Source organism: Schistocerca serialis, chromosome 8 (genome assembly GCF_023864345.2).
Source record: "Schistocerca serialis cubense isolate TAMUIC-IGC-003099 chromosome 8, iqSchSeri2.2, whole genome shotgun sequence".
NCBI lineage: Eukaryota > Metazoa > Arthropoda > Insecta > Orthoptera > Acrididae > Schistocerca > Schistocerca serialis.
The window spans coordinates 604,894,602-604,907,164 of record NC_064645.1 but is presented as its reverse complement, the minus strand read 5'-3'; the positions used below and the strand labels follow the sequence as shown (position 1 = coordinate 604,907,164).

At 39.5% G+C, this 12,563-nt stretch overlaps 1 protein-coding gene across 1 annotated transcript; it reads left to right on the top strand.

Moving 5' to 3' along the window:
- The first annotated feature begins 1,646 nt into the window (after nt 1-1,646).
- LOC126416311 (U6 snRNA-associated Sm-like protein LSm7) lies at nt 1,647-11,082 on the top strand. The gene is made up of 3 exons (XM_050083972.1): nt 1,647-1,802; nt 7,108-7,288; nt 10,836-11,082. Exons 1-3 carry the CDS (start codon nt 1,794-1,796, stop codon nt 10,973-10,975), a joined length of 330 nt encoding a protein of 109 aa, XP_049939929.1. The 5' UTR covers nt 1,647-1,793; the 3' UTR covers nt 10,976-11,082.
- The last annotated feature ends 1,481 nt before the right edge of the window (nt 11,083-12,563 follow it).

The following is a 12,563-nucleotide window of genomic DNA, read 5'->3' as shown; positions in this document are numbered from 1 at the left end:
ATAATGCAGGTAGATCGGAAATCTTGAGCTTGCCAGGCAACCCAAACTCATCTCTTTCACTGTGCAGACTGTAGCAGATTGTCCATAGGTGCAAAACAGTGTTCCAGTGTGCGCCCAAGCGAATCAGTAATAATTGGAAACAAGAAACGCCGATTAACAGAGATCTCACGAATGATCCATTCCTTTGAAGTACAGATATTGCGCGTAACTCGTTCGTTGTAGCACAGAGCGGCGCAGTTTGATGTCCACAGTGCAGCACAAAAATGTGTTAATAGCAAAAATCACAAGGACACTGTACTTTGTTTACATAGTATCTTTCAAAACAAAACAAACGGATATCATAGATATGGAACAGGACCATCCAAGTCTTCAGTGATGTTATTATCGACTGTTTTCAAATTTCGGTATGAGTTTTTCAGACTTGTCAGCAAAACATTCCACAATGCCTTTCACATGTTGGTCTTCAGATAGGCCGTAAACAGAACAGGACGTCACGTCAAGGTTTCTCGGGAACATAGTGTTGATACTGATTCAATCGGGGGTAAGACGGCGTCGTCTGCCATTCTCACCGCAATCATTCATAGTATAGGAATGGATTCTGTGCTTCTGTGTCTTCTAAAGCCCAATTCACACTGGCTGACACGTCACATCAAAGCATCCCACAATACATTTCAAATAGAGGGATCACACAGGCTGTCAATGGAATGTCACGTCACGTGCCTGCGTTTAGGAGACAAAGGTACATTCATTTTTAAAATATTCTTCTACAGGAAGTGTTCGCTTCGTTTATTAGATCGTAATGCAACAGTTTTTTTTTCATTTCCTGTAGAAGAATATTTTAAAAGTGAATGTACCATTGTCTTCTAAACGAGGGCACAGCAGCATTGTTCGACAGTGAAACAACAGTTTTATATTATTATTGTTAATTCCGATTGTTTTTGTGTACAAGAATGTGTTAACTGAATGTATATTTGTTTTATCTACTGCACATATAGGAAGTACAGTTCACGAACCGTGTTACATTTTCATTTAGCGCAGTTATACCGTTTGTGCGTCGTCCGAAACAACCAATAGCAGCACACGTTAACAGTTCATAGCGCGCCCAGCTAAAATGGCAGTTCTAAACTGAAGGGATAATGCATATACTGTGTATTATATTTTGGCCTATTGGTTGGCATAGTATTACCGTGACAAATCCTGCATCATCGAGAGATGATGGATGAATAAAGATAAATGCATTAATTTCCGATTTTAGCATATGACGACACTGTCGGAAGTTTCTTCTCGAGAAACCATGACGTGACGTCACTTTCCATTGACTGCCTCTGTGTGCCCCGCTATTTGAAATAATGAAATGTATTGCGGAATGCTTTGACGTGATGTGTCAGCCAGTGTGAATTGGGCTTTAGAAGACACAGAAGCACAGAATCCATTGCTTTACAATGAATGATTGCGGTGAGAATGGCAGACGACGCCGTCTTACCCCCGATCGAATCAGTATCAAAACTATGTTCCCGAGGAACCTTGACGTGACGTTCCGTTCTGTTTACGGCCTATCTGATTACCAGCATGTGAAAGGCATTGTGGAATATTTTTGCTGACAGGTCCAAAAAACACATACTAAAATTTGTGGTCATTGGATATTAACATCGCTGAAGACTTGGATGGTCCTGTTCCATATCTATGATATCCGTTTGTTTTGTTTTGAAAGATATTGTGTAAACAAAGTGCAGCGTGCTTGTGACTTTGTGTTGCAGAGTGTTACGAACAGTAATTAGTTTCTGCGTTGAAGAATGACGTCGGTAAGAGCCAACACTTATGATCCCTTCTGTGTGTCTTTTGTATAATGTATAGTCATTACCGTGTTATTTAAGAAGAGGGAAAGAATGGTGTAATATTTTTTTTTTGAGCCAAAGGGGAAAATTTCTTTGCATCGCCTAAAATTTCTTGTCTCTCGTGTTATGGCTCAGCTTCTGCAGCTTTAACTGGTCATTCCAACCATAATTGTTATTTAAAATGAAGACGTTTCCATTCGCATACTTCCTCTCCGGATATGAATATTATAGCTGGTATGGCGTCACTAGGTAAAAGACGAACAGAATAAGAAATATCCACATAACTTTTGCCATAGGATCTTTTACTTCTTCTCTCGGGAGTGATTCAGAGCAAAAAAAAATATGTCCAGTCAGTCATTAGATACTTTCATTTAATTTCTGTTATCGCCAATTTCTTGATTGACAATTTGATTCATTTGCCAACTTATTAGATTATCGTCGCTAAATAGTATAACCGAGTTTTATTAAATATTTGCTTGAAAATATCACGAATGTCAGTGTCAGTCAAGTCATTACATTTATTATGTACAGCTGAAACCACTGTGATATTTTACCATTTACACAAGAAGCGCCTGGTGAAACCTAGAACTGCGATGATATTCTAGCAAATTATAACTGAAAGACACTTCATTCGCATTATTTTTACGTGTATGTATGTGCAAACTAGCACAGTGGTAAGATTGTAGCTCCTTCTGTGTACTGTTAGTATTCATGGTACAGCAGTAGTATTTCATTGGCATTATTTTTACGTGCATGTAGGCCTATGTCCAAACTAGCACAGAGGTAAGATTGGAGCTCCTGCTGTATACTATTAGTATTTATGGTATAGCAGTAGTATCGCCTAAATTTCCAGTTGACTACTACATGATGACCAAGGAAATTATTATACCTGTATTATATTAAGCACACACTTGCTGTTTTAAGAACTAAGCAGATGTACTAAAATAGTAGAAATCAAATGTTAACCTGTAGGATGTGTAGAAGGATGTAAAATGTATTATCAATAGCAGAGAATACATGCAATATGTATAATTAACATGGACTGCAGAATCAGCTCTTGCCTAGAGTGAGATATTGAAGTGCTAGCCAAAATGCAATTACAGTGTAACAAAAAGCAATATCCACAAACTGTTTTCTGGCTTTTATCACCACTCCCCATGTTTTAGATATAATAATTTATTTGGTATTAGCAATTGATGCTTTTAAATGCAGCCCAGTTGGCAAATATGGGGTGTCTGAGAAACCAGCTTGCTCGGATCACTAGACAACATTCAAATAAATCTTATTAATGAGTTTTATTACAAAATGAAAAGATTACAATATTTATCATGGCAATCACACCGATGTGTCGCAAGGAAAGAGTGACATATGAAATAATCAAGTTTCTTAACTGTTTAACAATTCCAAGTTTGAGCTACACAGAATTTACAAGCAACTAGTGTTGACACTCTGGGCCATGACCAGTCAGGTGCGGCGCTTATGTCCTCTAAGCATAGAGGCCGCTGCTGTCACGTTATCGTCTTGGAGAGGGTTCGGTCAGCGTGCAATTGGCTGATGTCTTCTCACAGCCCTCTGCTCTGTCGTTCCCGACTGGCGTCCCGATGCTTGACTTTAGACTGTAGCAGATGCAATACTGTGTCACCAGACCAGCGACTTCAGTAACATAGTGGCGATAACAGCCTGAAGAAACAGCCAGTGGATAACATCACTAACAACATGAAAACAGTAGCAAAACAAAGACCAATGAACTAATGGGACCTCACCAGCAACAGGAAATATTTGGATGGGGATATGCTTGCTTATAACTCCTTAAAACTTATAAAATCATGAAAATGTCAGACTGCAGTGGAAAAATAGATGTTTTTTTTAATTGGGGATGTGATGTATAAAAAGAGATTGCTGGCTTCACAGCCAACAAAATATTGTTGGCTTCCATACTATCACCTTCCAACTAATGTAAGCTTCAGAGTACACTTCACATGCACGTTTCTACTATATTTTTATAGAATTGCTTTTTATTTGACAAATTGGTGGCTTTGCAAATCTCAACCAGACTGTTACCTTTCAGCTGGTACTAGGTCCCAGGATAGTCACTACAATGGCCACTAAGAAAAGAGTGAGAATCAGAGTGGCACTATTGCAATCTGCTTTTTTTTTTCTCTCTTTATTCACTAGACGTATGCCTATAGGTCTAGTACACTATGTGATCAAATCTACCACCGGCAATAACTAAGTGACATATTGTTAAAGAACATTTAACAAAAGGTGATGTAGTGAGCTTTGTGTATACAAACAAGAAGATTGTTCTTCAAAATGTGAGATGTAATTGCTGGGAAAAGTAAAACTTGTAAGTTTTTTTCTGTGTGTATGTCAGAAGCAGTGCAGGACTTCCTTGTAACTTGTGGGGATCTTTGCAGTTGTTTGGCTTGAAACTGATGCATATACTGTAGCAAACCCCTTACTTTTGTGGGTGATTTCCTGCCAAGTCAGGTCTTTAGTGTGGTGTGCTGTCAGTTTCACCTCCTTAAGTACTCCTTCATTAACAGTTGAAAAACTAAAATTCCATAATTATGAGAGTAAAGTATGTGGTCAAACATTTTTTGGTGAAGTGATGATTGTACTACATTTATTTGAAGACCAAGCTACAGTTAATCAGCAGGATGTTCATGACTCTACCAGTAGATTACTTATAACAGCATATGAATTAGAATTTAATATCTGTATGTATTATTGCTTGCATTTTATCAACAGTGTACTCTTGGGAAAGGGGTAGACTTAGCTGGTAAAAGCCTTGAATGAATCTCTGAAATGTAAGATGGCTTAATACGGAAGATTGTTGTCCAGCAAAGGATTTGGCTAAACGCGTGGGCCAACAAATGATTTCAACTTGTCAGAAGTGCTTAATACAACGAAGGCTGCTAGAATAATAATAATTTTATTATACATTGGCTACATACTTCTTTGGAAGTTTAGTTCCTATACATGTCATTTACACAAGTCAGTGTGATAAGATTAGAGATTAGATTAGATTAATACTTGTTCCATAGATCATGAATAAATCTGTGTTTACTGTTAGTGTTTTTTCCACTCACAGTAATTATATTATAATAATAATAATAATAATAATAATAATAATAATTATTATTATTATTATTATGTCTGCCTCAGTAACAGAGTGGGGAGCATGGCTGACTGCCATGCTTGAGACCTGGGTTTAATTCCCAGGTGGGAAGGTTTTATTTGCACAGGGTCTGGGCATTGTGTTGTCCTTATCATTATTTCATCTCCATACATGTGTCACATAAGGAAACTTGCACTAGGTGGCCGGACAACCCCAAAGGAGGGTCTCCCAGCCAGAAATGCCAATGATCCTCTCATTTTATTTTTATTATTAGATGTTATGCATTCTGCCAAAAAGCAGGTCTTCGCATGGCCGCTCTCCATGTCCTCATGCCTTGTACAGGCTCTTCATTTTTATGTAGATTATCGCTACTTGCTGTTTCTGGCCGTGTGTTGCAGTGGCTTTGTCTGGATAAATGGAAAAGAAAGAAAAGAGAAAGCACACATTTCTAAATTGTAATGGAATTAGGTATGCATCCTAATCACCTTCTCCCCATTGTCCTGTCCATATCCTCCACTTTTGCCCCTCTCCCTGTTCCTCATCTTCCTCCCTCTGTCCATCTTTTCCTGCCCCCCCCCCCCCCCCCTCTCTCTCTCTCTCTCTCTCTCTCTATTTCCTCCTCTCTCTGCCCATCACCTCCCCTTTCGAGTCGACAGAAGCATCCGATCCCACGCGTCGGCTTTGACCCATGACGGAAGGGTGTTGTCGTGTGTGACGTCATGACGGCGCGGAGTTTGGTTTCCGAGTGTGGCGTGTTTGTAGATGTTGTCGTGTTGTGATTTGTTGTGCTCTCTGGTAGTATGTTCAGGGTTTTCGTTTGTGTGGTGTAGTGGAATTTGTTTCAGTGATTTAACGATTTTGTGTGAAGGTTAATTTAGTGTTGTTCGCAGTACATTGTGTGGTAATTTTAGTAAAATTAATCGGTTGTTGTTTTTGTTCACGAATGGATAGGACGGATAAAATTAACAGTGCGCAGGTCCGATCCCAATGTGTGGCTGTGTATGTTGATATTGCTATCGGGAGATGTTTTTGAGCTATATAGGGCAAGGGAAATGTGTGATCCTAATTTATGGGATCGGGAGCTGCTGTTGAGCTATATAGGTCATGGGAAGTGTCCAATTCCAGATGATATTGTGTTTAGTGGTATTTGGGGAGTTTTGTGATGTCGGTTTTTTTTGGCGTTTTGTGTGGTTTTGTATGGGGGTGGGTGTCTAAATTTGTTTATATTTAGTTTGCCCCCACCTAAAAACACCCCATTTCCCGCACTTGTCCTGTTGGTGTCATTAGGCTTTTTGTGGAAAGTGTGCGTTTTTGTTTTTCAATGTATTTTCATCCTCATAATGTGTATGTACCGACTTTATATGCGCCATATTGGAATCATGGTTTATGGTCGTTTCCGCCATATTTGTAATGTCATGGGTCAAAGCAGATGGGCGGGATCGGACGCTTCCGTATTTCCCCACTTTCTCTGTCATCTCCTCCTTTCCACTTTCTGTGTCCATTTATTCGCACCCCTCTCTCCGTCTCTCTCTGGTTCTGTAGCAATATTCTAATCATAAGCCATAAATACAACTTTCTTGTTTGCTAACATACATCCTGACTGTGTCTGTCGGAATGTGCATTAGAGTATTGTGTCAAAATTTGAAGTACATTGGTCAAGAACTTTTCATGATTGTTGGCAATGATGTTTCCTCTTTATATATTACATACACGTTTATATACATGTAAAAAAGATGTATAAAAAGGCACACATATTTGAATTCAGCGTTGCGTCAAAATTTAGAAGCAGTCAACGAAGACCTTTGAGAGATTTAAGATGTGGAACAAACAAACATGCATTTACATTTTTATATAGATTTTCCTTTTAATTATTACATAGGTATTTGTATATAGATATATAAAGATGTGTGTATTCGAATGCAGTGGTGTGTCAAAGTGCCAAGGGAATCAGTGAGGAACTTTCAGAGATTTAAGATTTTAAACAAAACACACACATGCTAGTAGGTATATAACAACATGTGTGTATTTGAATGCCACATTGTGTTAAAAATTTCAAAGTAAATGGTGAAGAACTTTTAGAGATTTATTATTTTGTACAAACATATGGTTACATTTTTTTATACAGATAAAATATGCCATTCAAAATTTCAGGTTCAGGTCCAAGGGGATCAGAAAGAAAAGAAAAGGAAAGAAAGTATTCTTGATCTCTCAAAATATCTGGAAAAAAACATCAGAGTGAAATTTGCTGGTGGCAGGGAGGCAGCTGGTGTGCTCAAGGGTTATGACCCTCTCCTTAATCTTGTGTTGGACAATACTTCAGAGATTCTTAGAGGTAATACAAATGTCTGACCACAAAAATATTTACTGTTTGGATTTATTTACAGTAGCTATCACCCCTTTCACCTTTTTGTGCATAAATAATTTTCTTAAAAGTACAGGGTGTACATAAATTCCAAGAACACTTTCAATTATTTATTGTAGAAGAACCAAACATTGTACAGATTTCATACATATGTCATTCTGAAGAGAAACCCTGAAAGTTTTTTTCATGTATACTGCCACAGTGTAGTTTGGTAATTTGCTGATAGTCAGCGCTAGTCGCAAACATGGTGAGTTCAGATGTGGAGCGAGCTGTTTCATGAAATGACCTCCCTGATCAACAGATCTCACTTTGTATAACTTTTTTCTGTGGGGACAAATTAAAGATCTGGTGTATGTACTGTCTCTACCACATGATGTAACAGAGCCTCAGGAAAGAATACGGGAAGCAACTGCCACAGTTGACGATGCCATGCTGGGACGGGTATGCCAAGAATTTGATTACTGTATTGACGTCTGCCGGGTCACTCATGATTTGCATATCGAATGTGTGAAAAAAAAAGAAAAGAAAAGCTTTTAGAGTTTCTCTTCAAAATGCAATATGCATGGCATCTGTACAATGTTTAGTTCTTGTGCAATAAAGTGTTCCCAGACTTTATGTGCAGCCTGTATGTAGTTTGATGTTGCAGCTAAATTTGTTCAAGAAAGCAGAGCAAATACTGAGCATTGTTTTATTTGTGGTAAACCTTCAACTTCACTGTTTTGATACGATTGGTCTACCATTAGAATAACCACTTAGAAACAGTATTTAATGTGTTCTTGATATAAAAACAGCTTCGCCAGTGACAAAAAAAATCTATAATTTGTTTTGGTTGTGAAGTCTAGTCGTACAATTTAATTTCATTTCACTTACTTATTCAGGGATCATCTTATAAGTAATTTTTTTTCCGTCAGTCTTCTGATTAATTGGCTGCAGCCCACCTTGAATTCCTCACTGGTGCCAACCTTATCATCTCAGTGTAGCTCTTGCAACTTAGGTTCTCAGTTACTTTTGGAATATCAACAAAATTGCGAAAAGGATAGGTTGTTGCAGCCTGGCCAGAGTGGCCGGAGATAGTAGTCACTTTGTGAGTGAGGCGTGCCTGCTTTTTTTTTATATATATATATATATATATATATATATATATATATATATATATATGTGTGTGTGTGTATCTAAAAACAAAGATGTGACTTACCAAATGAAAGTGCTGGCAGGTCGACAGACACACAAACAAACACAAACATACACACAAAAAATTCAAGCTTTCGCAACAAACTGTTGCCTCATCAGGAAAGAGGGAAGGAGAGGGGAAGACGAAAGGAAGTGGGTTTTAGAGGAGAGGGTAAGGAGTCATTCCAATCCCGGGAGCGGAAAGACTTACCTTAGGGGGAAAAAAGGACAGGTATACACTCGCACACACGCACATATCCATCCACACATACAGACACAAGCAGACATATTTAAAGACAAAGAGTTTGGGCAGAGATGTCAGTCGAGGCAGAAGTGTAGAGGCAAAGAAGTTGTTGAAAGACAGGTGAGGTATGAGTGGCGGCAACTTGAAATTAGCGGAGATTGAGGCCTGGCGGATGACGAGAAGAGAGGATATACTGAAGGGCAAGTTCCCATCTCCGGAGTTCGGATAGGTTGGTGTTGGTGGGAAGTATCCAGATAACCCGGACGGTGTAACACTGTGCCAAGATGTGCTGGCCGTGCACCAAGGCATGTTTAGCCACAGGGTGATCCTCATTACCAACAAACACTGTCTGCCTGTGTCCATTCATGCGAATGGACAGTTTGTTGCTGGTCATTCCCACATAGAATGCGTCACAGTGTAGGCAGGTCAGTTGGTAGATCACGTGGGTGCTTTCACACGTGGCTCTGCCTTTGATCGTGTACACCTTCCGGGTTACAGGACTGGAGTAGGTGGTGGTGGGAGGGTGCATGGGACAGGTTTTACACCGGGGGCGGTTACAAGGGTAGGAGCCAGAGGGTAGGGAAGGTGGTTTGGGGATTTCATAGGGATGAACTAAGAGGTTACGAAGGTTAGGTGGACGGCGGAAAGACACTCTTGGTGGAGTGGGGAGGATTTCATGAAGGATGGATCTCATTTCTGGGCAGGATTTTAGGAAGTCGTATCCCTGCTGGAGAGCCACATTCAGAATCTGATCCAGTCCCGGAAAGTATCCTGTCACAAGTGGGGCACTTTTGTGGTTCTTCTGTGGGAGGTTCTGGGTTTGAGAGGATGAGGAAGTTGCTCTGGTTATTTGCTTCTGTACCAGGTCGGGAGGGTAGTTGCGGGATGCGAAAGCTGTTGTCAGGTTGTTGGTGTAATGCTTCAGGGATTCCGGACTGGAGCAGATTCGTTTGCCACGAAGACCTAGGCTGTAGGGAAGGGACCGTTTGATGTGGAATGGGTGGCAGCTGTCGTAATGGAGGTACTGTTGCTTGTTGGTGGGTTTGATGTGGACGGACGTGTGAAGCTGGCCATTGGACAGGTGGAGGTCAACATCAAGGAAAGTGGCATGGGATTTGGAGTAGGACCAGGTGAATCTGATGGAACCAAAGGAGTTGAGGTTGGAGAGGAAATTCTGGAGTTCTTCTTCACTGTGAGTCCAGATCATGAAGATGTCATCAATAAATCTGTACCAAACTTTGGGTTGGCAGGCCTGGGTAACCAAGAAGGCTTCCTCTAAGCGACCCATGAATAGGTTGGCGTACGAAGGGGCCATCCTGGTACCCATGGCTGTTCCCTTTAATTGCTGGTATGTCTGGCCTTCAAAAGTGAAGAAGTTTCCTACGTGGAATGTTTCCCTCTATTATAACCATATATATATATATGTGTGTGTGTGTGTGTGCGTGGGTGGGTGTGTGTGTGTGTGTTTTCTTCTCTTTTCTGAAGAAGGCTTTGGCAGAAATCTCAGTGTTTAACAATCTTTCATTGTGCATGTCTGCAGCTCAGTTGTTATCTTTACAGTGAGTAGTAATCTGTCATTTTTGCAGTGTTATTCATAATACTGTAAAACATATGAGTAGGGTTAATTTACACATCTTTCTTGTATTACTGTGAGAAGGTGCTTGTGGTATTTGGATATGTATTGCACTGCTGAACAGTAGTTAAACTGATGTACCAAATGGGAAAATGCATTCCTTGAACTATGTTGCTGCCACCTGACGTAGATAATGAGAGGAGAAAGGGGTAGGTAGATATATGTGAGAGAGTGATTAATGAATTGATAACAGGAAGCAAAATATACACCTCTAAGCAACTAGGCTGCCACCAATCACCGGACCTTAAGTTTAATCTTTGATCTCCCACCTGTCCATTTTTATGTGTATTGTTCCAGGATCCCAGATTTATTTTTTATTTTTCTTGGAATTTGTCTTCTTTGTCTTCAGTCTGTCCTTCCATTATATTATCTTTCCCCCTCCCCTTTTTGCAACTATACAAGGAATTTGTACTGTGCAGTATGCAGATTGACTGTCATAACCTGCCTAACACAGTATATTTTGTACACAGATCCAGATGACCCATACAAATTGACGGAGGACACAAGAATGTTGGGCCTCGTTGTGTGTAGAGGAACTTCAGTAGTGCTTATCTGCCCCGTGGATGGAATGGAAAGCATACCAAATCCATTTGTTCAACAAGAAGCATGAACTATCACCAAAAAATATTTTCCTTTTCCTTTTGCATTTAAGTACCTATATAATTATTTGTAAATAAACTGATTCTTTTATAAATAAATATATTGGACAACTGTAAACCTTTACTTTCATTCTGGTATATGTATGTGAAATTTGAACAAAAGCCCACTGCAGAGAAGCAGAAGAGAATTTGTATTTAACAAAAGATTTGACTGTTGTGGATTTTTTTTTACGTGCTTTGACAAATTTTTTATGGATAGCCTGTTACAGAACTAAACAGAAATTGTACTTTTGTCACTAAGTACACAAAAGAGTAATATTACAGAAAAAATTGATACATAAAAAGAAAAACCATACATATTGTCAAATTCAAAATGAGACTTATATGTGAATGGAGACTCAAAGGAGAGTTAATCAAAGGGAAACAAGACCACTGGGAAAAGCAATCTACACAGGCAACTAGAACGTGGTACCTGCAAGAAACCACACACGAAATACTCTGCCAGAGAGAACCAAAACCCGATCAGTGCTGTGAGGTGGTTCCCTTACTGTGGGATGGACTGTAGAATTCTTTCAGTGTGAATTCCTGCTTAACAATGAAAGCACAGATTAGAAGCAGCACATTCATATAAGAACTGCCATACAGAGTACTTGAGGAAACTGTCAGCCATAAATTTATAGAAGAGGATCTTAAATTAACACTGAAGACCCAGGACCCTTCTTACTCTCAGACCTTCAGTGTGTTACGGAACTGCTTTAAACTTTTTCACATTAATTGTCATCTCCACTAATTCTAGTGGGAGTAATTATTATTTGCAGTCATTGATCACCTTGCTGACATTCTCCTTATTCTAACATTACAGATCAAAAAACTTTCACATTATCACTAGATTGTGAATTGACAACTGTAATTGAACTTGCAATTGAATCTGCAAAATATTGCTAGTCAAAGTTGATCCTAGTTCACAGCACGTGTAATAATTAATAGGTAGATTTATATTTAAGGTTACACTTTTATTTGCTAAAAAATCAGAGTGAATGGTAATTCCATGTCATCTAATCAGGTGGACAGTATTGGTAGAAAGATAGTAGTTCACGCCTCTTTCTCTGGTAAGTGCATAGCGTGTAAGTGATGAAGGACTTTTATGGTCAAACATCATCATAATCCAAAATACCAACTACTAAAACTGGTACTCCAGTATATTAGGAAACTCTCTCTCTCTCTCTTCTCTCTCTCTTTCGACCCCCCCCCCCCCCCCCTCCTTCTTCCCTCAGTCAATTGATTCTACTGTGGTACTTTACAAACCTAAATCTGCTCAGTCTTGACCCTGTATTTCAATACATGTAGGAGCAGTCATAACATCCTTTAGCCTGATCACAGTGACTGTGTATCATGGCTTCTGTGCCAAAACAAACTGAAAAAACTGGGAGCTGCCGGATCTATAACCAGTCAACTGTCAGGCACGACTCTGGGAGATCAGTTCAGTCTAAGTACAAAATGTGTACATGTCACAGTGACACTCCAAATGTGCTCAACAGCATTGAGGCCAAGTGACCTGTGAAGCATCCTTAAAAGTAGTGCTCCTAAAATAACTCCAAC